Source organism: Budorcas taxicolor, chromosome 6 (assembly GCF_023091745.1).
Source record: "Budorcas taxicolor isolate Tak-1 chromosome 6, Takin1.1, whole genome shotgun sequence".
In the NCBI taxonomy this organism is placed as follows: Eukaryota; Metazoa; Chordata; class Mammalia; order Artiodactyla; family Bovidae; genus Budorcas; species Budorcas taxicolor.
Window position 1 is genome coordinate 2,803,364 of NC_068915.1, and position 14,331 is coordinate 2,817,694.

The following is a 14,331-nucleotide window of genomic DNA, read 5'->3' on the forward strand; positions in this document are numbered from 1 at the left end:
TACAGACAAGCTGAAATAGAAGGTAATATAACTACTCTTTAAAATGAAATTACAGACTGGATTGACAATGACTTTACACAACTAAATGAATTTATCTTACATAACACATTAAAATTATCTTCTATATATTAAGAACTGACATCCAAATCCACAGCTCTTATACATAAACTCCACATGTTAACAGAATTTGTTGATTTTAAATACATAGTTACTATGAATATATTTTAGGTGATCACCACACTTTTTTTCTCCTTAGTAAACACTGAGAATTATGACATATGCAGACAGTGTATAAGAGACCTTAAGTCAGCTTTGATTCCATTATTAAGAAATCCATACAGAATTGGATTAAGACAACAGGACATCATGCCTAGCAAGTGACATATGCAATACACCAACTTGAAATGTCTGTTTGAGATCAGGTTATCATTAAAATCGGTCACCACGTGGAAAAGGTGTAGAGGCATCCAGCTCACCGCAAACACTAGTATCAAGATAGTCAGTCTGTAGAAAACACTTCGAGATCTCTTTTTAATTCTCATGATAGACTGGTTTACTCTCATTTCATGAACATCTGAGTTTTCTTCCGGTTTCACCTCAAAGCAGGTGGGCACCCCTGGTACGAACTTACTGGATGAAGGGAGCGGACTCTTCCTGGAGCCCGCGTGCTCCAGAAGCCTTCCGGGGCGGTTCTCCAGAGGTGGCCTGGCTGGGGCGGGCAGCACACAGGCCGTCTTCTTGCTGTACCGCCTTCTGTGCTTCCTGATGAATGAGTAGCTCCACTTCTGGCTGCTGGGGAGCTTCACTTGGGGCCCACTCTTTTGGGAAGGATGGAGAGTTAAGTTGATCATCTCCTTTTCTTCCAGGTGGTTTTCTTTGGTGGACAATCCACAGCTTATACTCCTGCAGACACTAGTATGACTTACAGTTAGACAAACTAAGGGCAGAATATACTGAACAAGCAATAAACAGATAGTGAAAGCAATTCGATATGCATCAGATGGCCATGACTCGACACATAGATACCTATTGCTCAGCAATGCCGAGCCAAAGGTCTCCTGAAGTTCCACGAGGCTGTGAAACACTGGGAGAGGAGAACACATGGCAAAACCCAGTGTCCAGACAGTGGCAATCAGGAAATAGCCATGGTTAGCCGTTAAATGATTAGATACAGGATGTTTTATCATATGATACCTGACAATGGCGATGGATATTAAAATTAAAGTGGAAACCAGAACCGTCACACATTGAAGGAAAGGCATAATGTGACACATGACCCTGCCAAACATCCACTGATCCAGCAAGACCGAGGTCAGTGTGAAAGGTGAGCAAAACAGCACAACCAAGATATCAGAGAAGGCCAGGTTCCCTATGAGGAAGTTGACTGTAGTCTTCTGATTTCGCTTCCTCATGAGAGCCATCAAAATAAGTAGATTCCCCATAAAACCAAGAAGACTTACAAGTGTATAGAGTCCAATCAAAAAATATTGCAAGTCATCAACACTGCTTTTATAGTCATCCCAGACTGGGAAATCAGAGTTCTGAAGAGCAGCAGTATTGTTCTCACCAGCAAATGTTTTGTTATAATAATCCTTGAGCTCGGAATCCATATTATACTCCTGCTTGGAATAGAAAGACATTAGTTAGGAACTAAAAAAAAAAAATCATGACAACTATAAATTAATCCTTTGAGAAGAAAACAAAATTTTACCATTTTCTCTTGTTACCTGATTAATTTACTAAGAAAGGTTAGTGAAGTCTTTACCTGGCACCAAGTACCGTGCAAATAGCAGCCATAACAATTATAGTAAGTTTAAATCTTTCATCATCATTTCTATGATGTATTAACTCATGTTAAAACAGTAGACAAAAAAAAGTAGACCTTTTTTTCACTTATGTAGGAAAAAATGTAAGGGAAAGAAAAGGAAAATGTGGATAAGAACTTCAAGATATCTAATTATAATAGCTAATTAATACTTTGTCTAGTGGAGATACATGTTGTAGTCATATCTTAGACATTTCTTCCTATTCCGCATCAATCAAGGTCAAACTTGAAAGTAACCTACCCTAAACTATTCCTTGATCTATTCAATTGGATGTGATCTCCTTTAAATCCCCAAATTTTTCTGTTTATAGAATCTGAGACTATATGACACAATTTGCTTTGCACTGCAAGTATAATAAAAACCAGTTTATCTTATTTATGTATAAGCAATAGGAAAGCAGAAACTGTCCTTTACTCACTGTGATATCGACCATAAAACATGGCACAGTAACTTCATCATGGCACTGTTAAGTAAATATATGTGGGAAAATGAAAAATTCAAACCAGAGTCTAATATCCCAAATATATCAAGTTCATAAAATCTTCAGATTTGAGCTTCTCAAGTGTAGATACACTATCATAGGACCTACATGTACAGAGTAGGCACTCAGTAAATGTTTACGTGAACACAATCTTGACAGCAAAATCATCCTGTGATAAATTCTCAGTTCTCTGAGACCTGAAAATTATTATGAATTAAACCACTGACCACTAGCTGCTGGTATATTTAAAAACAAAATTTACTTGTTTATTTTTTAATTTAAAAATTGAAAATATATTTCAGCCTTAAAAACATTGAATAAATTCATTTTAAGGATGATATTATAGCATAAAGAAGTGATACTAATATGCTGCTGCTGTTGCTGTTGCTGCTAAGTCACATCAGTCATGTCCAACTCTGTGTGACCCCATAGATGGCAGCCCACCAGGCTCTCCCGTCCCTGGGATTCTCCAGGCAAGAATACTGGAGTGGGTTGCCATTTCCTTCTCCAATGCATGAAAGTGAAAAGTGAAAGTGAAGTCGCTCAGTCATATCCGACTCTTAGCGACCCTATGGACTGTAGCCTACTAGGCTCTTCCGTCCATGGGATTCTCCAGGCAAGAGTACTGGAGTGGGTTGCCATTGCCTTCTCCGGATACTAATATAACATATTATAAATTTTGTCACCTCAGGGATATTAATAATATTAATACCACAATGATATTACTTATTTACTGTTACATATTACAGATTTTATATTATTGTCTAATGAAGTACACAATTGCCTATAATATATCAAGAAGAGGCAAAAGGAAAACCTTCTTCCCTTTAAAAAAGCAAGTGCTTCCCATTTTTTCTAAACAAGAATATCCTATAGAATACTCAGGATAGCAACAGTTAGTTAATTCTGATGAGTATACCTTGCAACAGAGATCCTGATATAGATAGATGTAGATAGATAGACAGATATATATATATATATATATATATATGGATATATATGGAGATACATATATCTTTAAAAATCAGCCTAAGTTTATCAATCTATTTCTAGATCTATAGTTGGGTAATTGTGTTAAAAACTATAAAAATACATATATATTTAAATTAATAGTAAACAATCATTTCCTATTTATAAGGGATATATAGATCTTGGGCCAATAAATTTCCAAAGTGCAAATCTTATTGTGCACATACATTTGTCGTAAATAACTTTTCAAGTATACATAGAGCAATTTTCAAATAGCATGATATAAGCATTGTTGTACTATGAGAAACTTAAAAGTTTTTTTCACAACTTCTATAACAGATCCTATATTATTAAATTTCTGAAGGCCAGTTGCATTCCTTTAAAGTGAGATATCACTCAGTCATGTCCGACTCTTTGTCCATGAAATTCTCCAGGCCAGAATACTGGACTGGGTTGTCTTCCCTTCTCCAGGGGATCTTCCCAACCCAGGGATCAAACCCAGGTCTCCCACATTGCAGGCAGATCCTTTACCAGACAAGCCACCAGGGAAGCCCCTTGTAAAGATAAATGAATTCAAAAGTTCAGGATCTTATTCATTTATTCTCAGGTATTAATCAATAATTTACGCTGATATTGTCTCAAGTTGAAAAAGATAACTGGTAAGTACGATAATGACTCACCAGGCTTACTGAGTCATCCCACTCATCATATTCCCAGTCAATGGGCTTCCTGCCGCTCCCCTGGACAGGTCCATAAGCTTTTAATCAGAGCAGCCTGGATTGGCCTTCCTGCCTCATTTCCTGAGCTCCAGTGACCCCCTGGCTCCATCTGGCTTCTTCCCCATCCTATTTACACTATTTACACTCACAGTCTGTAAGGCTGCTTGTTACCATGATTCCTTTATACTCAGCTGTTCTTCTGTGGATTCACTTTTTGAAAACAGTCCTTTTTAGCTGAACATCATTAGCTACTGATTGTCCCCCCTGTGACCAAGGCAAAGACAGAAGAGAAACTGGACAGTATACTCCATAATGGCTTTGTGTTTTCCGGGGACATGTACTTGTAGGGTAAAACATCTTGAGAGTCAAAATTACTGTCCCAAATGTGAAGGAAGAGGAGAAGCAGCACTACTGGTGATGACAGAAGAATGTGGCGTGAGTCTAAAATTCAGAGTGCCTCCAGTGCATGCTCAGGTCTCTCTGTGAGACTCTGATGGAGAAAAGGGAAAATGTCCTAATTATTTTCATGATTTTAATGATGCTTAATAGAGTATGTTGTACATAGTAGATGCTAAATAAATATGTTACTTAATCAAATTACAAAAGTAGTTTAATTTTCTCAGCTTTAAAATAACAGAAATGAGTCACCTGGGAACATGGACAAATTTAGCACAGAGTGTGACTATATGTGTATATATGTGTGTGCATGTGTGCTTAGTCATGTCTGACTCTTTGCAACCCCATGGACTGTAAACCACCAGACTCCTCTGCCCACGGAGTTTTCCAGGCAAGAATACTGGAGCAGGTTGCCATTTTCGCTTCCACAGAATCTTTCCCAACTCAGAGATGGAACCTGGGTCTCCTGCATTGCAGGCAGATTCTTTACCATCTGAGCCATGGTTCTAGTATATGTGTATATATAAACATACATGCATACATATATGTACATATGTATAAACACGTTATATATACAATGTATACAATAATATATGTATGCATTCATGTATTGAATATACACAGATATATTAATACATATTAATATATTGAATATTGAACGTCTATTTATATTCTATATTCATATATATTTAATATTCAATGTATGAATATATAGAATATTGAATATACATGCATATATGTATGTATGTCTATTTACATATACACATATATTAGAACCATTGAAATTAGACAAGGTTTCAAAAGGCCCGCAAATGAAATGAAGAGTACCTACATAGGCAATTGTGATAATTTACCATGTTTCAACTAAAAATTATGATCAGGCCTCATTATAAAATGTGTCCACTTTATTTCACTTATAGTGTGTTTTACAAACTGAAGGTTTGTGGCAACCCTGCATAGAACAAGTACATTAGCACCATTTCTCCAACAGCACATACTTACTTTGTGTCTCGGTGCCACATTCGGTAATTCTCTCAATAGTTCGAATTTTTCATGACTACTTGTTACTTTGATCTGTGGTCAGTGATTGTTGATGTACTACTGTAATTGTTTTGGGACACCATGAACTGTATCCGTATAAGATGCGACTTAATCCACACACATTGTGTCTGTTTTGACTGCTCCACTATCTGTTCCCCCACCGCTCCCCCTTTCCTTAGGCCTCCCTACTCTCTGAGACACAACAATATTGAAATTAGGCCAGTTGTTAATTCTACAATGGCCTCTAAGCATTCAAGTGAAAAGAAGAGTTTCAAGTCTTTCACTTTAAATCAAAAGCTAGAAACAATTAAGCTTAGTTGGCAAGGCATGTCAAAAGCCCAGATAGGCTGAAATTTATGTTTCTTGTGCCAAATAGTTAGCCAACTTGTGAATGCAAAGGAGTTCTTGAAGGAAATTAGAAGTGCTACTACAGTTCATACATGCTGCTGCTGCTAAGTTGCCTCAGTCGTGTCCAACTCTGTGCGACCCCATAGCGGCAGCCCACCAGGCTCCCCCGTCCCTGGGATTCTCCAGGCACGGAAGTTAATACATGAAGGATTAATAAAGAAACTGCCTTATTGTAGATACAGAGGAAGCTTTAACGGTCTGGATAAAAGATCAAACCAGTGACATTCCCTTAAACCAAACCCTAATCCAGACCAAGGCTCTAACTCTCTCCAGTTCTGTCAAGGCTAAGAGAGGTGAGGAAGCTGCAGAAGAGTCTAAAGCTAGCAGGGTTTGGTTCATGAGGCTTAAGAAAAGAAGCCTTCTCTATAACCTCAAAGTGCAAGGGGAAGCATCAAGTACTGATACAGAAGCTGCAGCAAGTAACCCAGAAGATCTAGCTCATATATATAATGCAGGTGGTTACACTGAACAGGTTTTCAACATAGACAAAACAGTCTTATATTGGACGAAGAGGCCGTCTAGGATTTCCATAGCTAGAGAGGACAAGTCAGTACCTGGCTCCAAGGCTTCAAAGGACAGGCTGACTCTCTTGTTAAGGGCGAATGCTCTAGTGACTTTAAATTGAGCCAATTAATGTTTATTATTCAGAGAATACTGGGGCCCTTAAGAATTCTGCTCAGTCTATTCTGTCAGTGCTTAATAAATGAAACAACAAAACATGTCTATTGAAAACATGGCCTACCAAATTTTTTAAGCCTGCTGTTGAAACCTACTGCTCAGAAAAAAAAAAGCTCCTATCAAAATATCACTGCACATTGACAATACAACTGGTCACGCAAAAGGCTGATGAGATGTAAGAGAAATCATGTTTTTTCCATGCCTGCTAACATGACATCCATTCTGCAGCCCACGGATCAAAGAGTAATTTCAACTTTCAAGTTTTATTACTTAAGATAGAGAATTTTGTAAAGCTATAGCTGCCATAGATAATGATTTCTCTGATGGATTTGGGCAAAGTCAATTGAAAAACTTTTAAAAGGTATTCATCATTCTAGATACCATTAAGAATATTTGTGATTTATGAAAACAGTCAACATGTCAATATGAACAGGAGTTGGAAAGAAGTTGATTTCAACCATCATGATGACTATGAGGAGTCAAGACTTCCGTGGAGGAGGTAACTGCACCTGTGGTGGAAATAGCAAGCGAAGCCTGAAGAACTAACTGAATTGTTTTAATCTCATGATAAAACTTTAAGGGGTAAGCAGTTGCTTCTTGTGAATGAGCAAAGAAAGTGGTTTCTCAAAATGGAATCTTCTCCCAGTGAAAATGCTGTGAAAGTTGTTGAAATGAGAACAAAGGATTTAGAATATGACATAACTTTAGTTGATTAAACAGCAGCAGGGCTTGAGAGGACTGACTCCAACTTTGAAAGGAGTTCTACTGCAGGTAAAATACTATTGAACAGCATTGTTTGGTACAGAGAAATCACTCCTAAAAGATATGATTGATGGGACAAATTTCATACTTTAAAAAACTGTCACAGCCACCCCAACCTTCTGCAACCATCACTCCCCTGATCAGTCAGCAGCCACCAACACTGAGGTAAGACCCTTTACAGCAAAAAAATCTATGACTCACTGAAGGCTCAGATGATAGCTTTTTTTTTTTTTTTAGCAATAATGGATTTTTAATTAAGGTATGTACATTGTTTGGGGGCTCCCCAGATGGTGCTAGAGGCAAAGACTTGCCTGCCAATGCAGGAGGCATAATAAAAGACACTGGGTTCGGAAGATCCCCTGGAGAAGGGCATGGCAACCCACTCCAGTATTCTCTGTCCATGGGATTCTATCCATGGAATTCTCCATGAGGCCCTTGGGATTCTGTTCATGGGATTCTCCATGGGGTTTGGAGAATCCCAAGGACAGAAGAGCCTTGTAGGCTATAGTCCATGGGCTTGCAAAGAGTCGGACACAACTGAAGCTCCCTAGCATGCATGCATGCACATTGTTTTATTAGACATAATATTATTGCATGCTTAATAGACTATAGTATAAACATAAGTTTTATATACACTGGAAAATGAAACTCATGTGACTTGCCTTGTTGCAATGGTCTGGAACCAAGTCTGCAATATGTCTGAGGTTTGCTCCAAAATATCTTCATTGATAAAGGCTATCACATAAGAACACAAAACTGAAAAGGTAAAAAATATTTACAATATTTATACTTAAATGAAGAAGAAGGACATCAGGTTGTATAGTTGGTGGCTGGTACAATTCTATTATAATATATGTACATAAATATTGAACTCATTAAATAAGGAAAAAACCACTATGTCATAAAAATGTCATCCTGAATATTAACTGGACATGACAAAACTGAAGCCAACACTTCTATCCTTCTCTAAAAGACACTAATTTACACATAATTTAAAAGGGAGGCCTTTTTTGTTAATGAATAGCTAAGAGAGATCAGTTGTTCCTTTATTCATTCAACTAGCATTTATTGAACATCTAATATGCTAGGTGCTTTGCTAGGCTGTGGCAGAAGAAAGATAACTGATACAAAGTATGATGTGAAGAATATTCTGAGAGATAAATTAAAGGTCTCTGATGAGTTGTTGCAGACTACAATTGTCTCATACACCGAAGGCCCTCGATGGATGACGAATAAATGAAAGAAAGGCATTCTCCTGATGTCTTTTTTCACTACAGTTTGAACACGTATTTCTGGGGAATCCTATGAATATTTATTTGTACCTACTGATAGATTATCTTTTTTCCCTTATGCTTTCTCTCACCTCACATTCATTCATTCATTCACCATTCATTTATTCATTTTATTTTGCTGTGACTATGTAGTTATTTTCTGTGCTCTTCCTGTAGCCCCACTCCACCCCAAGTACACACATAGCACCAAAGATCATGCTCGACACTAAAGCAACCTTCTGTAATTTTTTTCTTGGATGGATAACTTCTCACAACTAAATAATGGATATTGCAAATGAGAGAAGGGGGCAAAGAGGGAATGTTAAACTTTCTTTCAAAGTGTCTCCTTGTAGCCTGGGAACATTTTGCACATCAGGAAAATTCTCTCTAATAAAGATTCAAGTCTTCTGTTTCTTTACTTGAAAAATTTATACCATAGGAATAACTTTAAAATGAAAGGTGAAAAAACATAGAGGGTTTCTTTCCTTAAACTTACCCCCTAATTTCTCTTACTTCCTGAAAAACACAACAAACAAGCCTATAATAGAAATGGAAATCTTTTTAATAACAATCTGCTTTTCAACAAGTGTTGTAATGAATGTGTACAATTTTATGCAGCAGAAATATTTTACGGATAATAAAAATAATATTAAATGTGAACTTCTCTTCATCTTAGATCACTAGAGAAATTATGAAATAAAGAGTGTTTTTAAAATGAAATATTATTTTAGAAGAAATCCGATACTGACTGTGTGAAACCTTTTGTGGTGCATAATTTTTGTTCACTTTTTTATACCTGGTTTTAACCCCCCTCCTCCACTTAGAATTCCCAGGCTGAAACATCAAACTTTTATCCTCAGTGTAACAAGTTAAAGAAACAAAAGTTCCTGGTCCAACTGTGGTGACGTTTTTTAAAAAGCAGTATCTTGTAAAGACACTGTAATTTTGTTATATTGTAATTGTTTATAAAAATTGATCTATATGTGACACCAAGACTTATGGAATCTTGTGAATAGACTTTCAGTATTTTAATAGATAGTTCTTAAAAAGAATGGGAGGAGCTGCATGGAACTCAGAGGACATAGAAGGACTGAGCTTATACATTTAAATAGGTCGCTTTGCTGTGATCTTTTCCTGCCTTATGGAAATACACATCTTTCTTCTCAAAAAGGTTACTAATCACACAAAATAATAAAATATGTGCAATTGTTTCCCCTCTAGCAATGATAAAATATCACCTGTTGCCCACTTTGCTGTGATCCTGGGACAATGGCTATGTTTCACGTTCTCAAATATCCCCATGATCTACTTCTAAAGCCAGAATCTGGCAAAATGTGAATTATAAAGAAATACTGTTCCGGTCAGCTGATAAACACGCAGGCACAAGCCACCCTCTCTCCCCATTTCTAACCTCAGTTTCTTTTCTCTTGAGAAATCTGAAATTTAAAATTGCATTTGGGAGGCAAATTTCGCTGAGTGCGCCTTAGGTGATTTCCACGGTCTCCCAGCAAAGGTCCGCAAACTCGGGGATGAATTCCCAGCCTCAGAACTGGAGGCTCTGGGACGTGTCGGGATACCTGCCCCCGGAGGTCAGACCCGGGCGCACCGCTGCGGGGTTCCGGGCGTCAGCGCACGGCGCCGCAGATGTTCGGCGCCCCAGGCCCCCGCCTGGAGCCCCCCGGAACCCCAGCTCCGAATTTGCCGGGCTTCCCCGGGATCGCCCTCTCCGGGCGCCGCGTCCTCCCTGCACCAGTGCCCGCAGGACCCTAGACACACTCTTCCCGCTCAGCTCTGCTCACCCACGCCCCGGCCACCGGACTCGCACGGAAGCGCCGCTGAATCCTTCCCTCTCCCTCCGCGCCCCAGAGGCGCCCGCTCCCGGCCCGGACCCCTGATTTCAAGCCCGGCCCTACGGGCACCTCGGGGCGCCTCGGCTCCCGGGATCGCGGCTGTTCCTGCTCCCGGCGGCGGCAGGGACTGGGGCCGCCAGAGTAACGGACCGCTCCCGCCGAGCTCCCCGGCCCTGCTCCCCGAACCCGCTCGGGGCGCCCCCTACCTTCGGATCGGTGGGGGAGAGCAGGCACCTCGTCTCCCGGGTAGGGCCCGCCAAGGCTGTGCAAGGAGGTGGGCTCGGGACCGCTGTGGGCGCAGCAGCGCCGTAGCTCGGGCTCCCCGGGAACTCTTCAAGGCCCAGGTTTTCTCCTTGCTCGAAAACAGAAAAATAATAAAAACCCAAAGCAAGCAGAGCGCCGGTCTTTCTCGCACCTTCCACAGTGAGGTGGGGAGGCGTCTGGGCGGGGGTCGCCTGACCTTCCCGGGCGCGGGGTTGCGAAGGCACCCGGCGGAGCGGGGCCGCCTTCCTCCCCGCGCGGCGCGGGCGGCGCGTGGGCGCCAGGCGGGGAGGCTGCTGCCGAACCCTCGCTTCCACGGGCTGTGCCTGGCAGCTACAGACGACGGGGAGGGAAAGAGTTAAAAAGGTTAAAAAGACCAGACAAACAAAACTTGTCCTCCGTATCTGCTCAACGTGATTTCCGTCCTCAAGGTGTCCAAATCTGTATCCATCCTGTAGGTTTGCCTTATTTTTGATTATCAGTTGTCAGGAGCCTATGGTTTCTCTGTGTGAGAGGGTGTTGGGTGTGTGTGTGGGTGTGTGTGTGGGTGTGTGGGTGTGTGTGGGTGTGTGTGGGTGTGGGTGGGTGTGTGTGGGTGTGGGTGTGTGGGTGGGTGTGGGTGTGTGTGTGGGTGTGTGTGTGTGTGAGAGAGAGAGAAATTAGGGATGAACCGGTAATAAACCCCTGTGTCCCTATCCTTTGAAGTAAAAGTCTTTTCTTTTAGGCTACCGGGTCTCTGAGTCTCTAAGGCTGCTTCAGAGCTAATAATTAGGAATGTGAAGATGTAGAAATAAAGAATAGCTGTTGGACTGGGGAATTGGTAACAATTTAGAATAAATGGACCACATGGTAGAATCATTAGGTCCCTGAAAGATACAGGCAAAGGGCTGACACATTCCCAGGTTGTTTTTATAGGAAGCAGATCCCCACCAGATGAAAATTTATGACCGTTAGAATATAGACGCTGGACTGTTTGAATCCAGAAGGTTGATGATGCTTGAAATTTAATATTGATGACAACCAGTTCCAAGAATCGTGCATAAGCTGGTCACTCACCCAGCAGCACTCCCTCTCACACTGCTTTTAAAACCCTCTCCCTGAAAGCCATCTGGGATTTGATTTTGAGCTGCCCATTCTCCCGTGCCTGGCACCTGCAATAAACACTGCAGGTTCCTTCACGGCAACCTAGTGTCAGTAGACTGGCTTTACTTACGAGGGTGAGCAGAACCAAGTTTTATTGTGTAACAGGAAGAGGGTCACAAAGAGGGTCTTTGACCATAGCTAGGTCTGAGAAGGGGTGTGCTTATTAATGCACACTTTAAAACTGAAAGCTGCTATGTGACAGTCACAGTATCCCATGTCTAGTGATGAGTGCAATCCGGTGGGAATAGCACTCTCTAAACTGGAGAGCACTGTATCCCCTGGGAGCAATGTTACTTGCAAATCTAATTTCTGGGGGCAGTAAATATTAACTATTACCCCAGAAGTCAGAGAAAAAAATTCCTGTGCCCCTTTTCTGCTGAATTTTAGTATTTGATATTCAAGGGACCTGTACAGACTGTTGTTGCAGCAGCCAGAGCCATCCAAGAGCTCACATATATAAACGTCCTATTTCATTTGTCACTATTTTAACACAACAGGCATTCTGAGAACACCCATAGACTTGTGTGGTGGGTGAAAGGAAAGATGAAAGTGTCAAGAAGCTATGCCTGGGGAGAACAGAAAGCTTGGTTCTTAGACTTCCTTAACTCCAGCATCTATACTGTATAGTGCCATACCTGCCATGTAAATTTCTACCCTTCTATCCCCTGTACAGTTACAATACACGCCTACTTCTGGGACACATGGGCTTTAAAACAACTTCCAAAAGAGGCCCCTTGTGACTATTGTCTGGGAGGGGGGAATGTCCCCCCTCTCACTTTTGGAGTCCTTGTGGCTGGACTAATGATAAAATGGACACAAGGTATATTTACAGGAGAAAAAGAAGTATATTTTAATTCATTTGCATGGAGACCTTGTAGAAATGAGACCTCAGAACTGGCTAAACCAGGAAGCTTTTACACTTTTTAGACAAACAATAAATTTGTGAGAAATTGACAGGACAAGGGAGTTTAGGCTTTGGGTGCTTAATTAGTAAGGCATCTAAATAGAGTTTGTACTTGGAGCAGTAAATACAAGAAATAATGTGGTTTGTTTATACAGGCTCAGTCGTGTCTGACTCTTTGTAACACCTGGACTGTAGCCTACCAGGCTCCTCTATCCAAGGAATTTTCCAAGCATGAGTACTGGAGTGACCCAGGGATCGAACCCAGGTCTCCCACATTGCAGGCAGATGCTTTACCATCTGAGCCACCAGGGAAGCTTTATACAGGCTGCTCTGCCCAGATTTCCTGTCTCTGGTGATGAAGATATCTTTCTTCCTCCACAAGCAGGGAGAGGACCTGTCACAGGACAGATTATTTCTTGATTCCAGGGAGACAGAAGAGTCAGAGTGTCTCTCTCACACTGGTCTTTCTTTTTTTTTTTTTTCAATAATTTTTTTTAAAGTCTATTGAATCTGCTATAATATTGCTTCTGTTTTATGTTTTGGTTTTTTGACCAGGAGTCATGCAGGATCCTAGCTCCCCAACCAGGGATTAAACCTGCATCCCCTGCAGTGGAAGGCTACGTCTTAACTACTGGACCACTAGGGAAGTCCCACATCGGTCATTTAAGTAATTTAATTAGAGGTAACAAACATGCCATCTTGGCATATTTTGAGGTGGCCCACCATGAGCCCTAACACTATCTTCCAAAAACAAATACAGCTGGTCTATGCAATAAGCTTTTGTATGTTAAAAAGAAAATTGTATTTTGTTCTTTCCACAAATTTCGGTTTTTTTCTTTTGATGATAGGAATCTTTAGGTTGGAATTAATTATTAAAGAAAAAAAAAAGGACAGCATGTCTTTGAGATGCAGATTGTGTTTAAGCCACCATTTCTGTTCTCACCACACGCGCAAACATGCAAGCCTCAAAAAGAGAGTCAGAATTTCTTCTTTAAATACACATTTGCCATACATCATTAGAAATCCTTTCTTTTGAAAAGAATTGTCAATTTGTAAAATTTCAACAATTTGTTACATAAAGAAGATATGAAGATAACTGTGCTTTTATTTTCAAATTTCTCAGGAAGGATTCAAGATGAATCATTATAATTCTGTAGAGTATAATAGTGTAATTTTGTTTCTACTTGATGGAGTGTCATTCAAACAGAGGAAGTATCAACACTACCCCTGGGAATAGATATAGTAATGTCCACCTCTGTTCTATGTATTTTTCCCACTCACTATTTGCAAAATGCTCATTTGGGAAATTAAGTTGGGTTTTATGTGTGTTACAAAATTAAACTGGCCATTTTCCAGTTTTCATGGTTCTTTATCAGTTATGGAAGGAAGCATATCTATAAAGGTAAAAGTTAAAATTGCTCGGGAACTCCTGAGACAAATTATTGAATAATAAAACACTCCAGACAATGCCTGGGGTAACTTTTCTCTGAGGAACGTCTGTTGTTTTTATCAAAGTTATTGCTGCTTTTCAATAACAACTACTATTTGTGGAGACTAGTTACTGAAGTGCTTTGATATAATCTCAAATGATATGTGATCTCAAACATTAGTTATAGTGGGAG

General features: G+C 40.2%; 1 protein-coding gene across 1 annotated transcript; it reads right to left on the bottom strand.

Moving 5' to 3' along the window:
• Positions 1 to 269: 269 nt before the first annotated feature.
• NPY5R (neuropeptide Y receptor Y5) lies at positions 270 to 1,640 on the bottom strand. Its single transcript, XM_052642305.1, has one exon. It carries the CDS (start codon positions 1,638 to 1,640, stop codon positions 270 to 272), a length of 1,371 nt encoding a protein of 456 aa, XP_052498265.1.
• Positions 1,641 to 14,331: the final 12,691 nt, after the last annotated feature.

Excerpts from the sequence above, each read along its gene's own strand:
- NPY5R (XM_052642305.1), bottom strand. The coding sequence starts at position 1,640 with ATGTCTTTCTATTCCAAGCAGGAGTATAATATGGATTCCGAGCTCAAG.